Genomic DNA, 14,519 nt, shown 5'->3' with positions numbered 1-14,519 from the left:
ATTGGTTCACTAGGAAGTGGCACCATGCTTTTTCTAAGGGTTTTTTTCTTGCAAGGTATAGTGTGGTATTGTCCTGGAATTTAAGACACATGTCGTGGTGCTTGGCTATGGAACACATTATAAAATTGTGTGTTGTTTCTTTATGAAGTTGACTTAGTTTATAGATATTTTCCTTTGTGAATATTAAAATTAGTTTGTTTTTCTCTGAATGTAGGAAAATTAGGGAAAAAATACACAGAAGTGTTCTTTATGACATTGGAAAAGTAATTTGAGATTAAGAAAATGTGGTTAGCTAGAAAGGGTGATAGTCAAAGTTAATTTTGCATAAACTCTGTTACATGAACTTAACTTCTCTGTGTGCAGGGACCTGGTAACTTGTATCTTTAACTACTCATTCAAATTTTTAAAAGTTGATTTAAAATCTTTTTACTTTTAATTTTAGATTGGAAATCACAGAGACCTTCAACATCAAATTTTCCACTTTCCAACTCTGTTAAAGAAAGCTCCAGCTGCCTTTCATCCTCTACTTGTCGATCAAGAAGTGCAGCTGCTCAATCATTGTCTAGAGCTGCTTCTGAAATTTCAGAAATTGAATATATTGATATTACTGACCAGAATGAGCTTTCCTTATATGACACTACTGATCAATGTACCTTAGACAGTTTGGAAAAAGAATTACAAGTGCTGACAACTCTTGCAGGTAATGCTATTTTTTTCACTTTCGATAATGCTAATTAACTCTACCCTCAGCCTGATTCTTCATGTCTTGCGCTAACAAAACAAGCCAGCAAACAAGAAAGCTTTCCCTTTTCTTCTTTCACCATCAACCATTGTGTCTGTTTTCCTGGAAATCCTCTGACATCACTCTGAATATGTTTAAAAATGTGTAGATGCCCAGCCACACCAAAGATGGTCCCCATAGCCTATAAAACACAGCTAAATTGTGGAATGAATAATTTCATGTGCACAGAAAAAAATATTTTTTTCTCTTTTCTACAAACCCACTATAGGATTAATCTCTATAGCTTTATGTAAGCCACTGTTCAACATCCTTATTGGAAAACTGAGCCGTTAGATCTTTTAAAGCAGTGCTTTTCAAACTTAAATGTTTATACAGATCTTTCAGGGGATCTTGTTACAATGTAAATTCCGATTGAGTATGTCAGGTAAGGTGAGATTCTGTATATCTAACAGGTACCCAGGTGATGCCAGTGCTGCTAGTTGACAAACCATATCTTGAAAAATTATACCTGTGCATTTTATTTCCAACTTCAGTGGACCTAGTCTAGCAATATAGTGACCATATTCTTGAACATGTAAAGTTCTAGCTCAGTAGCAAAACATCAGGGGAATTAATCTTGTATTTGCATCATAAAGGCACTCACACAGTTTGAAAGAAGCCAGCTGCAGATCTAAGAGACAGGCTAGAAAATTATTTGGTCCCATATATTCCATACTTGCTTTTCCGTTGTTCTCCTGTTAGTGGTCTCCTCCTTTATTGATCTTAGAATAATGACTGCTATTTCTCTATAAATTATACATCTTTGTTTTGAAAAAATTAAAGCAATACAAAAATACAAAAAAAATAAAAATAAAAACTCACCACAAATTCTAACTACTCTTAAAATAACCATTATTAACATTTAGTGAGAATCATTTTAAACATCACTGTTAATATAAGTATACATATAAGAATATAAACTTAGTAGAATGAACAGATTGAAGGAACGTGATAAAAATTTTACAAAAATAGGTCTATGCACTCCATAATATATTTTAAGTATACATTTAACCAACTTAATAAAAGGAAAAGTAAAAATAAAATTAAAATTAATCATACATTTCAGATAAATGTTTTTCCACCACAAAAATATTAAGTTGAACTTGTTATAAATGAATTTCTGATGCCGCAAAAGAAACAGCACTTGAATATAAATTTAGTTTCCTCAGCAAGGCAATTTACTTTTGCAAAAGGGTGCCACTCCTATCAATCAAGATCACAAGTGCACAACAAACAAAGGATACCATGGGGTTTTTATATCCCTAACACGATCCCTATTTCTGTGTTCTTCCCCCATGGGCTGGGGTCAGACCACACAATCTGAGCTGATCTGATTGGCAACTTGTAAATATTTTTCTAAATATGGATGGGAGGCGGACGTGAGGTACAGTGATGGAGCGTGTGAGATATGCGGTTTCAAGGAAACAATGGGTACAGGTAACCAAGGAACAGATGTGAGTTATTGATTAGAACTGATGGGAAGGAGGTAGGCTGTTTACAGTAACTGTTGGCAAGGAAAAACAAGAAAGTTGAGTTGGAGAACAAAGGGTAAGGAAGTTAACAGGCTAAACCTTTTGAAGAGAAACTCAGAAAGATTCATTGTCTCTTACAATTCCTCCCTTTAAAATTTTTATAATCCCTTCTCTTCAAACCTTTTTAACATGTCGTGGCTTTGCTGTTCAACTTGGTCTTCTAAAAGGAAAGGCTTATCTGAATAGGGTGGAGGAACATGAAGGGAGGTTTTAGTGAGTGTTGTCTTTATAAGCCTTTGTACCAGCCCACAGATGCATGGTATGATGCAACACCCAACAAGAATAAGCACACCTATCATGACTGCAAGAGAAATGAAGATTGGGGCCATGACTCCTTTCCATTTACCAAACCATCTTTCTAGCCATCCTGAAAGAAGGCTATCAATTCCAGAATTTTTAGCTAGTTCATTGGACAAAGCAGTCAGTCTCTGTAAGGCCTTTCTTATGCTTCTGTCAGAGGCAGTATTGTTTGGGATAAAGGTGCAATATTGAGTTTTGATCATAATACAAACTCCACCTTTTTCAGCTAACATCATGTCTAGGGCTATTCTATTTTCCCAAACCATTTGGCTAGTAGGTCCTAATTGCTCAACTATTCCTTTGACAGCATCTCTAGTGTAATTAATAAATCGTTGCTGGTTATAGTAGATATAATTAATCCAATCTACATTTTTATTAATAGTTACCCATGGAAATAATGGTTCAAATCCTGCAGCTATTTGATCTCGGGCTTTGAACCTATCAGGTACCCCCCGTGGGACTCCAATTGCGTCTAAATAAACTTCAGAGTCAAAAGACCCATAAGGGGCTTCTCTTATTTTATGGCTTTGTGTTTTTTCTTTTCCTGGTTGATGAAATGCCAGGGTGAGAGGGATAGCCAATTGGACAAAAGCGCAAGTACTGCTCCAGTTACCTGACAGAGTGTCCAGTAAGGGTCCAGGACAACACCTCCACACATTTGCTTGAGGATGACTAAGGGGAGACTGAAGAGTAAGCTCCTGGAAAGGCTTAAGATCACTGTATCCCACTAAGCTTCCAAGGAACACTAAATTCTCCCTCTGTTATGAGAGACACAAGGTGAAATTGACATCAGAAGACAGAAGCTGAATGGCCCTCGGGGGCTGACCCACAGGGTGTTAGATTTTGGGATATAGCAGAGAGAGAGGTTGCCATGATTTGTTGCCCCAAGCCATGGAATCTTGGAAGAGAGCTACCATGCAGCCCATGCCCAGTCAACTGGGAAACCATCCAAGTGGAAAGGGGATGATCTGGGCCTCTGGCCGGCCGAGTGCACAAGCATAACAATTGCTTTTATTTAATGTGAGACAGAATATTTGATCCATTCCAACCAGGCATTTACATCTTGATATCCTGTTTCAATTGCTGAAGTTTGCCTACATCATCTTCTGCTACAATATCTACTTTAGTATTATCATTAGGTACAGAAGAGATGGCAGTCTGATTAGAAGAAAGCTCAGAAGGAGAAGAGAAGGAAGGGGGTGAAGAGAATGGAGGATTAATAAAACGCATTTCAAAAGACTCTCTGAGCTCTGTGCAGCCAAGTTGGCTCCTGTGCCATAGAAGCGACTTAAAGTAGGTTTAGGATCAGTAGATGTGGGAATGAGAATAGAAATTTATATGGGATTACATTGGTTATACTGGCAATTAGGGGAGGTGCTCTCCTTAGTGAAATGAATGTATGGTTTTAAGGATAAACCATACATTCACCATACAACCACCCGCTGATGAGGTCCAGCCTTGATATTCGGTTATCAACAGGACATCATTCCAGCTATGACAGACTTGTTTTTCTATATTTGTTAAGGAACAAGTGTCTTGATAGGGGGAGCTTTTCACTTTAAAGGGGCGGACATACTTTTCTGAGGCTGAGAGTTGCCTCTGACTTTGGAGATCTCTACAGGGTATGACTAGACAAGCATCAAACGTAATAACTTGGGGTGTGTTTGATTTAGCTACATTAATGACAAGGTGGTCAGCATTGGAAGGAGAAAAGAAGAAAGAGTAATAAAATAGGTGGAAGATAGTTAAATTTTTCTTAACTTTAGTTTGAGGGGGTTTTCCCCTGGAATAATGGCACATGACTTCGGGGGGTGACGGTGCTTTCTTGACTTGAGTGTAATGGGTCCATCCTTTCTCTGCTGTCTGGACTGCAGTTTCAATGGTCAGGAGCACTAGGTAGGGTCCCTCCCAGGCCAGCTCAAGGTTTCCTTCTTTCCAGCTTTTGAGGAGGATGTGATCCCTGGGCTGGTGCTAATGGACCAGAAACTCTAGGGGTGGCGTCTGTACCATGAGACCTTTGGCTTTAAGAGAAGAGAAGGTAAAGGAGAGACCAAATATGCAATTACTGAGGAATTGATCTTTTGTCTCAAATGTAGGGATACAGGTAGTGGAGTGTACATAGGGCAGTCCATAGAGCATTTCATAAGGAGAAAGGCCTATATCCTTTTGAGGTGTAGTTTGGATTCTTAACAGGACAATAGGAAGACATTTGGTCCATGGTAACTGAGTCTCTACAACTAATTTGGTTAAGTGATTTTTTAAAGTTTAATTCATCCTTTCTACTCTCCATGATGAAGATGGATGCCCAGGTGTATGATATTCCCATTTAATGTCTAGGTCTTGGGACAACTTTTTAATGACGTGTGCTGTGAAATGGGTTCCATTGTCTGAGTCAATGTTCTCTGTTAGTCCGAATCTATGCACTATATTTTCATTTAGTGCTTTTACTACATTATTGGCCATTGCATTTGAAAAGGGAATAGCTTCAACCCAGTGAGCGAGGTGATCTACTATTAATAACAGATACTTTAGATGAGCTATTAGGGGCATTTTAGTGTAGTCACTCTGAATTCTTTGGAATGGTCTTAGCCCTGGATTCCTCCCTACCAAGGGAGATTTCTTTATAACTTGTTTGTTGTTGTTTTTTTTTTTTTTTTTACATATTAAGCAACTCTCCGTGACTTGTTTGGCCAAGGTATAAATTCCTATACATCCGTGAACTCTGCGAACTGTGTCACACATGGCTTTGGGTCCCCAATGGGTCTTTTGATGGAAGTGAGACAGGATTTCTCTCAGGAGGTGTTTGGATAGCATTTCCCTTTGGTCTGGTAATACCCATTTTCCTTCTGAGTTTTCTTTGGCCCCTATTTTTATTAATTTTTCTTTCTCCATGGCTGAGAAGACAGGGACTGCAGTAGGGGAAGACAAGGGGTTAAGTGAAAGACAGGTGTTCCAGATGAAAAGGCAGTCTGCTTGGCTATCTGATCTGCTAAGTTGTTTCCCTAGCTTTCAAAAGAAAGGTTTTTCTGTTGTCCGGGAACATGAACAATAGCTACTTCTTTGGGCAACTGAAGGTTATCTGATACTTGGGTGATTAACTCCTTGTGAACAAGGTCTTGGCTTTTTCTATTAATAAGACCTTGTTTAGTCCAAATTTTTCCAAATGTGTGGGCCATCCCAAAGGCATATTTAGAATCAATATAGATGGTTCCTTCCTGCAATCACTTTAAAGCTTGGATGAGTGCAAACAACTCACAAGTTTGGGCAGAGCAGTTATTAGGCAATTTGCCTAACTCTGTTTCTTCAAGAGTTTCTCCATCAATTGCTGAATACCCATTGTGTCTTTTTCCCTCAATCACTCAGGAGGAACCATCTATGAATAAGTGTCATCCTATTTTGAAGGTGGTATCCCCTAGGTCTGGTCTAACCTTTGTTTGGTAGTCAATTAAATTGAGACATAGGTGCTCCCTGTTTAGATTTGGATCTCCTGTTAAGAAACCTGCTGGGTTGAGTGAATTATCAGCAGTTAATGTTAAATCACCTTTTTCTAGCAAAGTGGTTTCATATTTCAGGATTCTGGAGTGGTAAGCCATCTTCCGGCTTCTTTAGTTAGTATTGCTCTAACTTCTTGGGGTGTACTTGCAGTCAACTTTCCCCCAAAAGTTAACTTTCTGCTTTCTTCAACTAATATTGCTGTAGCAGCAACAGATTGGATGCATTGAGGCCATCCACAAGTGACTGGGTCTAAAACCTTTGATAAGAAGGCTACAGGCTGCCGGCAGCAACCGTGCTCTTGGGTAAGCACTCCTACAGCCACTCCATTATTTACATTGATGAAAAGGTGAAAGGACTTTTCTAGATAAGGCGAAGTTAAAACTAGGGCAGTCATAAGTCTTCCTTTTAATTCCTCAATTTGGTTGACTTCCTAAGAAGTCCACAGGAAATAGTCAGGTTTTTCTTGAGTAGGCTTCTGGTATAGCAGCTTACTGTGTAAGGCATATGAGTCAATCCAAAAGCGGCAGTATCCAACTAATCCTAGAAATTTTCTGAGCTCATGCTTAGTTTGAGGCAAGGGTAAATACACAATGCCTTCATCTTGCTCTGGCTCTATTCTCCACTTGCCTGCACTTATTAAATGGCCTAAATATTTGACCTCAGGTTCTACATACTGAAGCTTTTTCTTTGAGACTCATAACCCCTCGGAATGTAGATGATCAAGGATATGTATGGAAAAACTGGTTAGTTTTTCTACATCCTCTCCTGATAGGAGGATATCATCAACATACTGGAGCATGCAAATGTGCTTTGGAACAGAAACCTTTTCTAGCACTTGTTCTAAAATCTGACTAAAGAGGTTGGGTGAGTCTGCGAACCCTTGGGACAAAACTATCCACCAATACTGTTGTTTTTACCCTGACTGGGTGTCTTCCCACTTAAAAGCGAATGTGCCTCAGCTGTCTTCAGCTAGGGGACATGCCCAAAAAGCACCCTTTGAGTCTGTTACAGTAAACCATTGATGATGACATGGAATTTTACTGAGAATACTGTAAGGGTTAGGGACAATGGGGAGAATAGTTTGGACTATTTGGTTGATAGCTCTAAGATTTTGTACTAACTGGTATGACCCATCTGATTTCTTGATGGGCAGTATTGGGGTATTATAAGGAGACATACAAGGCTCAAGAAGCCCATCTTTCACGAGACTTTCAATTATGAGCTTTAATCCTATCTGTCCTTCTAAAGGGATAGGGAATTGCTTCCTCTTCACCACTTCCTCGGGGGTTTTTAGCTTGACGTGGATTGTGGGAATCTGAAGTTTTCCTTGGTTTCTTTCACATTGAATAAATACATTTTTCATCTGTGGTGGTGAGTAAATTTAATGAGGCAGGGAAACCTTTTGGGCTAACTTGTAAGACTATGCCTAACTTCAACATTAAGTCTCTTTCTAATAAGTTAGTTCCTGCCTCAGGGATCAATAAAAATTGGATATGAGTCAATCAATCTTAGAATTTAACTTCTGTACTTTCTAAGACTTTTTCTTTAAATGGTTCCTCCCTTATCCCAGAGACTAAAAGGTCTTCTGAAGAGCAGGCAATGTCAGATGGAGGGATACCAAGGAGGGAGCGACCCCTGAATTGACTAGAAAGGTGATAAGCTCATGATGGGGTCCAACTTCCAAATTTATCAAGGACTCCTGGTGGGACTTGAAGTAAAAGAGACAGAGCTCCTGAGCCCCCTATTCCTCCTCAGAGGTCATGAGGGAAAGGGCTTGTCTCTCCTTTTCTAATTCGGGATTAGACCATTAAGTGGTCTAATTTGAAGACCACTAAGAGGTTGGTCTTCCCAATTTTCTAATTTTTGTAACTTCTTTGAAATATCTGGCCAACTCTTAGTGACAGAGTGGAGTTTTAACATTCCTTGTCCAAGGCGGTCTTCTAAGTTTAGGCCTGAATATTGTCTCATTTGGTCCTTCAATCTGTCTAGAAATTTCAGAGGCCCCTCATCTTTTTCCTGTTGTATATCAAGTGCTTTAGAGAGGTTGTGGGTTCAGGGTACTGATTCCCTAATTCCCTTTATTATCATCTCCCTTAGGTCTTTTATATTTTCCCGGTGAGCTGGGTTATTATTGTCCCACTGGGGGCCTTGGCCAGGGAACTTTTGATCTGTGGTAGGAACATCTTGACCCAGAGGGTGTTCACGCTCCCAAATTGCCATAGCAGCCCTACGGATCATCCCTCTCTCTTCCTCTGAGAAGAGAATGCCTAAAATGGACATTAACTCAACCCAGGTGTGTAACTGAGGTCCCAGAGATTGATCAACTTGATCTGCTACACCATAAGGGTCATCTAATAATGGTTTAAGTTCCTTCTTTAAATTCCAGACTTGTTAACTAGTTAAGGAAGCACTTACAAAGCCGATAGCACCCCTCCTTGTGGTACCTCTCTCAAGGGGAAGAGAGTCAGAGTTGACTCCACAGATGTGGAGGGAAATGGGAAATTTTGGATATCTCTTTTACATTGTTCTACTTCACATTGGAGTCCCTTCAGGGAAGGGCACTTAGGCTGAGAGGAAACAGGTTCATGGGATGATGATTCCCAAGAATCAGAATTGTAAGGAGGAGGAATAACGTGAGCAGGGGAAGGATCTGGGGCAAGATCTGGGGCAGCAGCGACTGCCTGCGGGGAAGGATTGGGGCAATGAGTGGTGGAAAATGTTCTAGGGGATCCCATGCTCTGGAGTCCTTAGTCATGGGAACCAGCTTTTCTGAGTCTTCATTGTGCAGTGCTAGATTGGGTTTTTCCGCAGTTGTTTTTAAGGGATAGAGGAGAACAGGTCCCTGTCTCTAACAAAGAGTATAGTCCAGTTTCTCTTGAGAACACTGAACTTTTATCATTTACATGTTGAATTAGGAGTTGACACATTACATCCTCATTTGACCCAAACTTTGGCGAGAAGATTGAGAGTTTGAGGAGAGGACTCTGGGTCCAAATAAAACAGCAATATTTTATCATTTGTTGCTTTATCGTATTGGAAATTTCTTGCCTATCCTTCCCTGGAGGCTTATTAAGGATCAATTCCCTTGTATGAGGAATATCTTGCCTGTCCTTTAGCCCCGCCTGTTGGAGGTTCCTTGCACCCTTCTTTTGCTTCCTCCACTGTGACCACTTCCCTTGCAGGAGTATTTCAGATCCCTCTTAGCATGGATGGTGGGTCAGTATAAGCCCTGACAGGACCCCCAAAGGGCCACCATAAGCCATATGAGGTGACCATGGAACCGCAGATTGGACTCACTCACTCCGCAGATCAGTAGTGCTTGTTACCACTCACACACTTTCAACCTCCAGAATCCCGACCACCAAGGAAATACTTTGTCGCCCCTGCGACTTTTCTTACCTTGGTCTGTGCACAGAGTTTAACTGGCCGCCGTGGTATATGAGTCCCCTTTTCCCAAGCTGCTGGCGTCTTCCTTTCCCAAGTTGCTGAGAGTCCGGGTTTATTCATCACACTGGGTGGGTCTTGATTCGTCACCCTGAGGCCACCACAATGAGGCAACGGTGTGCGCCATCTCATGAGAAAGGACGGGAGATCCCTCCCCAGAGGAGAATGGGCTCCCCCTGCAGGCCACCAAATTGTGATAAATGAATTTACAATGCCTCAAGAGAAACAGCACTCGAATATAAATTCAGTTTCCTCAGCAAGGCAATTTACTTTTGCAAGAGGGTGCCACTCGCGTCAATCAAGTTCGCAAGTGCACACCAAACAAAGGAGACCAGGGCGTTTTTATATCCTTAACCCTAGCCCTATTTCTGTGTTCTTCCCCCATGGGCTGGGGTCAGACTGCAAAATCTGAGCTGATTTGACTGGCTACTTGTAAATATTTTTCTAAATATGGAAGGGAGGGGAATGTGAGGTACAGTGATGCAGCGTGTGAGACGTGCGGTTTCAAGGAAACAATGGGTACAGGTAGCCAAGTGAACAGATGCCATTTATTGATTAGAACTGATGGGAAGAGGGTAGGCTGTTTACAGCAACTATTGGCAAGGAGAAACAAGACAGTTGAGTTGGAGAACAAAGGGTAAGGAAGTTAACAGGCTAAACCTTTTGAAGAGAAACTCAGAAGGATTCATTGTGTCTGAAAAACTGTACAAAATTACCCTTTTGTAGACCAAAAACAGTGGAATATTGGCAACTTTATATGGTTTAATCCATTATTTTTACAAATATACCTTTAAAAGTTGAGAGAGAAGGGGAGGAGAAACATGGCAGAATAGAAGCCTGCATCATTCATTTCCCCATCCTCCCCCATGCTGAAACACCAAATTTTAACAACTATCTACACACAGGAAAGCACTGTGGCAGGAACCAAAACTCAGGTGAATAATCACAGTACCTGGTTTTAACTTCATGTTGTGGAAAGAGGTATTGAAAAGGGCAAAAGAGACATATTGAATTACCAATGCCACCCCTCCCCCACCTCCTGGCCGCAACCCTGTAGTGTGGAGAGACAATCTGTGCTCTATGGGGAGGGAAAGCACAGCAACTAGAAGACTTCACATTCACCTCAGTACTACCTGGTCACAGCAGAGAATAAAGCTGTGCTGGACTCAGCCAGTGCCTATGCATGGAGGAAGCATTTGAACCAGTCATATCCCAGAGGGGAATCATCCATTCCAGCAGTTAGAACTTGACTTCCTTGGCAACCTATGCCACATTGAGCTGAAGTGCCTGGGGGTCCTAGGTAAACTCAAAAGGCAGTGTAGGACACAAGGACTGCAATTCTTAGGCAGTGGCTAGTGCTAGGCTGGGCTTGTGCCTAGTGAACTAGGGTGTCACGTGACCTAGGGTGTCACATGACTGGGCTTGTGCCCAGTGAACTAGTCAGTGAACTAGGGTGGCACATGACCTAGAGAGACACCACCTGGCACAGCTAAGGGAGAGCTTGCACCATCCCTCCCCCAACCCCAGGCAATGCAGCTCATAGCAACAAAAGTGACTCCTTCCTTCTGCATAATGAAAGGAGAGTGAAGAGTAAGGAGGGTTTTGTGTTGCATCTTGGCTACCAGCTCAGCCACAGTAGGATAGGGCACTGAACAGAGTCGTGAGCCTCCCATTTCAGGTCCTAGCTCCTAGATGATAGTTCTTGACACAACCTGAGCCCAAAGGGACTCTGCTGCCTTGAAGGGACAAGAACCCAGTCCTGGCAGGATTCATCACCTGCTAACTGAAGAGCCCTCAGACCCTGAATAATCTCCAGTGATACTAAGGTAGTATACCACAGGCCTTGGGCTCTAAGATGCACTGGCTTCAAGGGAGACCCAGCACATTCTCAGCTGTGGTGACTACAATGAAAATGATGAAAAATTGCATTTTACAAAAGCAGAGGGAAGAATGAAGGGGACTTTGTCTTGTACCCTGGCTACCAGCTTGACTATAGTGGAATAGAGCAACAAGCAGGTTCTTGGGGACCTCAAGTCCAGGCCTAGATTCTTGAACAGTATTTCTGGACTTGGCGTGGCCTGGGCCAGATGGGAGCCCACTATCCTGAAGGATGACTCCCAGGCCTGGCAGCATTCATCGTAAGCTGATGGAAGAGCCCTTGGGCTTTAAGCAAACATTGGTGGTGGGCTAGCAGAAATCCCCATGGACTAGGGGTGGCCGTGGCCACAGAGACCTCTGCCTATAGAAAGGGGAGGGAAGAGTGGGAAGGATTTTGTATTGTGGTCTGAGTGCCAACTTAACTGCAGTAGAGTAGAACCTCAGGTTAACTGCTGAGATTGTTGACTGTGAAAGTATAATGCTCACTGGCATAAACACAGAAAAAAGCACAGAATAGTATAACACTGTAATGGTGGTGGGTAAACTTCTCCTGACTTAAGTAGAAAGACTAAATGATGAATCAACCAAAAATAGTAACTATAACAACTTTTCAAGACACAGACAGTATAGTAAGACATAAAAACAACAAAAAGTTAAAAAGCAGGTGCATAGTTTAGAGTTTTTATTCATTTTCATGTTGTGTGTTTCTTTATTTATGCAATCAGTGTTAACTTGCCATCAGTTTAAAATGATAGGTTATAACATATTACTTGCAAGTCTCATGGGAATCAAACTGAAAAACATTCAAGAGATATACAAAAAATAAAAGGCAGTAAATTAAAGCATAGCAGCAGAGAAAATTACCTTCACTTAAAGGAAGACAGGAAGGAAGGAAAGACAGAAGAGAAGACTACAAAACAAACAGAAAACAAATAATGAAATGGCAGGACTAAGTCCTTTCAATAATAACATTGAATGTGAATGGATTAAACTCTTCAATCAAAAGACAGAATGGCTGAATGGATAGAAAAACAAAGTCCAGTGATGTATTGCCTGTAACAAACTTACTTTACTTAAAATATACACATGAACTGAAAATAAAGGAATGGAAAAAGATATTCCATGACAATGGAAACCAAAAAAGAGCAGGAGTAGCTATACTTTATCTGACACAACAGATTTCAAGACAAAAATTACAAGAAGAAGATCATTATATAATGATAAAGGGGTCAATTAAGCAGAGGGTATAATGGTGATAAATATATATGCACCAACACTGGAGTACCTAGATATATAAAGCAAATGTTATTAGAACTAAAGAGAGAGCTAGACCTCAATACAATAATAGCTGGAGACTTCAACACTCCACTTTCTGCATTGACAGATCTCCAAGATAGAAAATCAACGAAGAAACATCAGACTTAATCTGCACTGTAGAACAACTGGACCTAATAGATATTTACAGAACATTTCATCCAACAGCTACAGAATATGCATTCTTCTCCTGAGCACATGGATTATTTGCAAAGATAGACCATATGTTAGGTTACAAAACAAGTCATAAAACATCCCAAAACTGGAAATAATATCAAGGATATTCTCTGACCACAGTGAAATAAAACTATGAATCAGTAACAAGAGAAATTTTGGAAAACACATGTAAATTAAACAATATGCTCCCAAATAACCAGCGTATCAATGTATAAATTAAGAATTGAAAATTTCTTAAAACAAATGATAATGGAAACACCATATACCAAAACCTATAAGATACAGTGAAAAGAATAAGAAGGAAATTGTAGCAATATGTGCCTACATCAAATAAAACAAAAACAAAAACAAAGCAACTTCAAATAAATAAAATCTGTATCTTAAAGAACCAGAGGCCAGGCATGATAGCTCATGCCTGTAATCCCAGCACTTTGGGAGGCTGAGACGAGTGGATCACCTGAGGTCAGGAGTTCAAGACCAGCCTGGGCAACATGGTGAAACGCTGTCTCAACTAAAGTACAAAAATTAGTTGGGTGTGGTGGCATGTGCCTGTAATCCCAGCTACTCAGGAGGCTGAGGGAGGAGAATTGCTTGAGCCCGGGAGGTGAAGGTTGCAGTGACCTGAGATTGCATCATTGCACTCCAGCCTGGGCAACACAGTGAGACTCTGTCTCAAAAAAAAAAAAAAAAAAAAAAAACTAGAAAAGCAAGCACAAACCAAATCCCAAATTAGTGGAAGAAAAGAAAAAGTCTGATCCCAAAGTAATGATCAGAACAGAAATAAATGAATTTGAATGGAAGAAAACAATACAATAGATCAGTGAAACAAAAAAGTTGGTTTCTTGAAAAGATAAACAAAATTGACAAAGCTTTAGCCAGACTAAGGAAAAATGAGAGAAGAGCCAAATAAATAAAATCAATGATGAGAAAGAAGAAGACCTTACAACTGATACTGCAGAAATTCAGAGGATCATTAGTGGTTACTATGAGTAATTATATGCCAATAAGTTGGTAAATCTAGAAGAAATGAATAAATGCCTAGGCACACACAACCTGCCAAGATTGAACCATGAAGAAGTCCAAAACCCAAACATACCAAGTAATGAGATTGAAGCCATAATAAAAGTGTTTCCCAGACAGAGGTTGCAGTGACCTGAAACCTTTCCTTTGTACTCCAGTTCGGGCAACAAGAGTGAAACTCCATCTCAAAACAAACAAATGAGCAAACAAACAAACAAACCAAAATTGTCTCCCAATATAGAAAAGCCCAGTCCCTGATGGTTTCACTGATGAATTCTACTAAACATTTAAAGAAGAACTTATACCAATCCTATTCGAAGTGTTCCAAAAAAAAGAGTTAGAGAATGCGGGAGATCATGGCAGACTGGAGGCAGGACTAGAATGCAGCTCCGGAAAGAGCAACGGGCAGGGGCTGGCTGCATTGTGAATTTTAGCTCCAGATGGACTGCAAGAGCAAATCAGAAATCCTGAGAGGACCCACAGACCCTATGAAGGAAGCAGACTGCTCCTGCAGGGCCTCGGAGACCCCCCCAAAAAACTGAGTGCCCCAACTGTGAAAGTGGGAGAGACCCGCTCCC

At 40.7% G+C, this 14,519-nt stretch overlaps 1 protein-coding gene across 1 annotated transcript in view; it reads left to right on the top strand.

Moving 5' to 3' along the window:
* ZBBX (zinc finger B-box domain containing) overlaps positions 1-14,519 on the top strand; it is a 144,256-nt gene that overhangs the window by 106,223 nt on the left and 23,514 nt on the right. The window contains exon 18 of the mRNA XM_015445484.4: positions 443-700. Within this exon, the coding sequence (XP_015300970.3) occupies positions 443-700 (258 nt within the window). The remainder of the gene's footprint in view (positions 1-442; positions 701-14,519) is intronic.

This window comes from Macaca fascicularis, chromosome 2, assembly GCF_037993035.2.
Source record: "Macaca fascicularis isolate 582-1 chromosome 2, T2T-MFA8v1.1".
In the NCBI taxonomy this organism is placed as follows: domain Eukaryota; kingdom Metazoa; phylum Chordata; class Mammalia; order Primates; family Cercopithecidae; genus Macaca; species Macaca fascicularis.
This window is presented reverse-complemented; position numbering and strand designations above follow the sequence as displayed.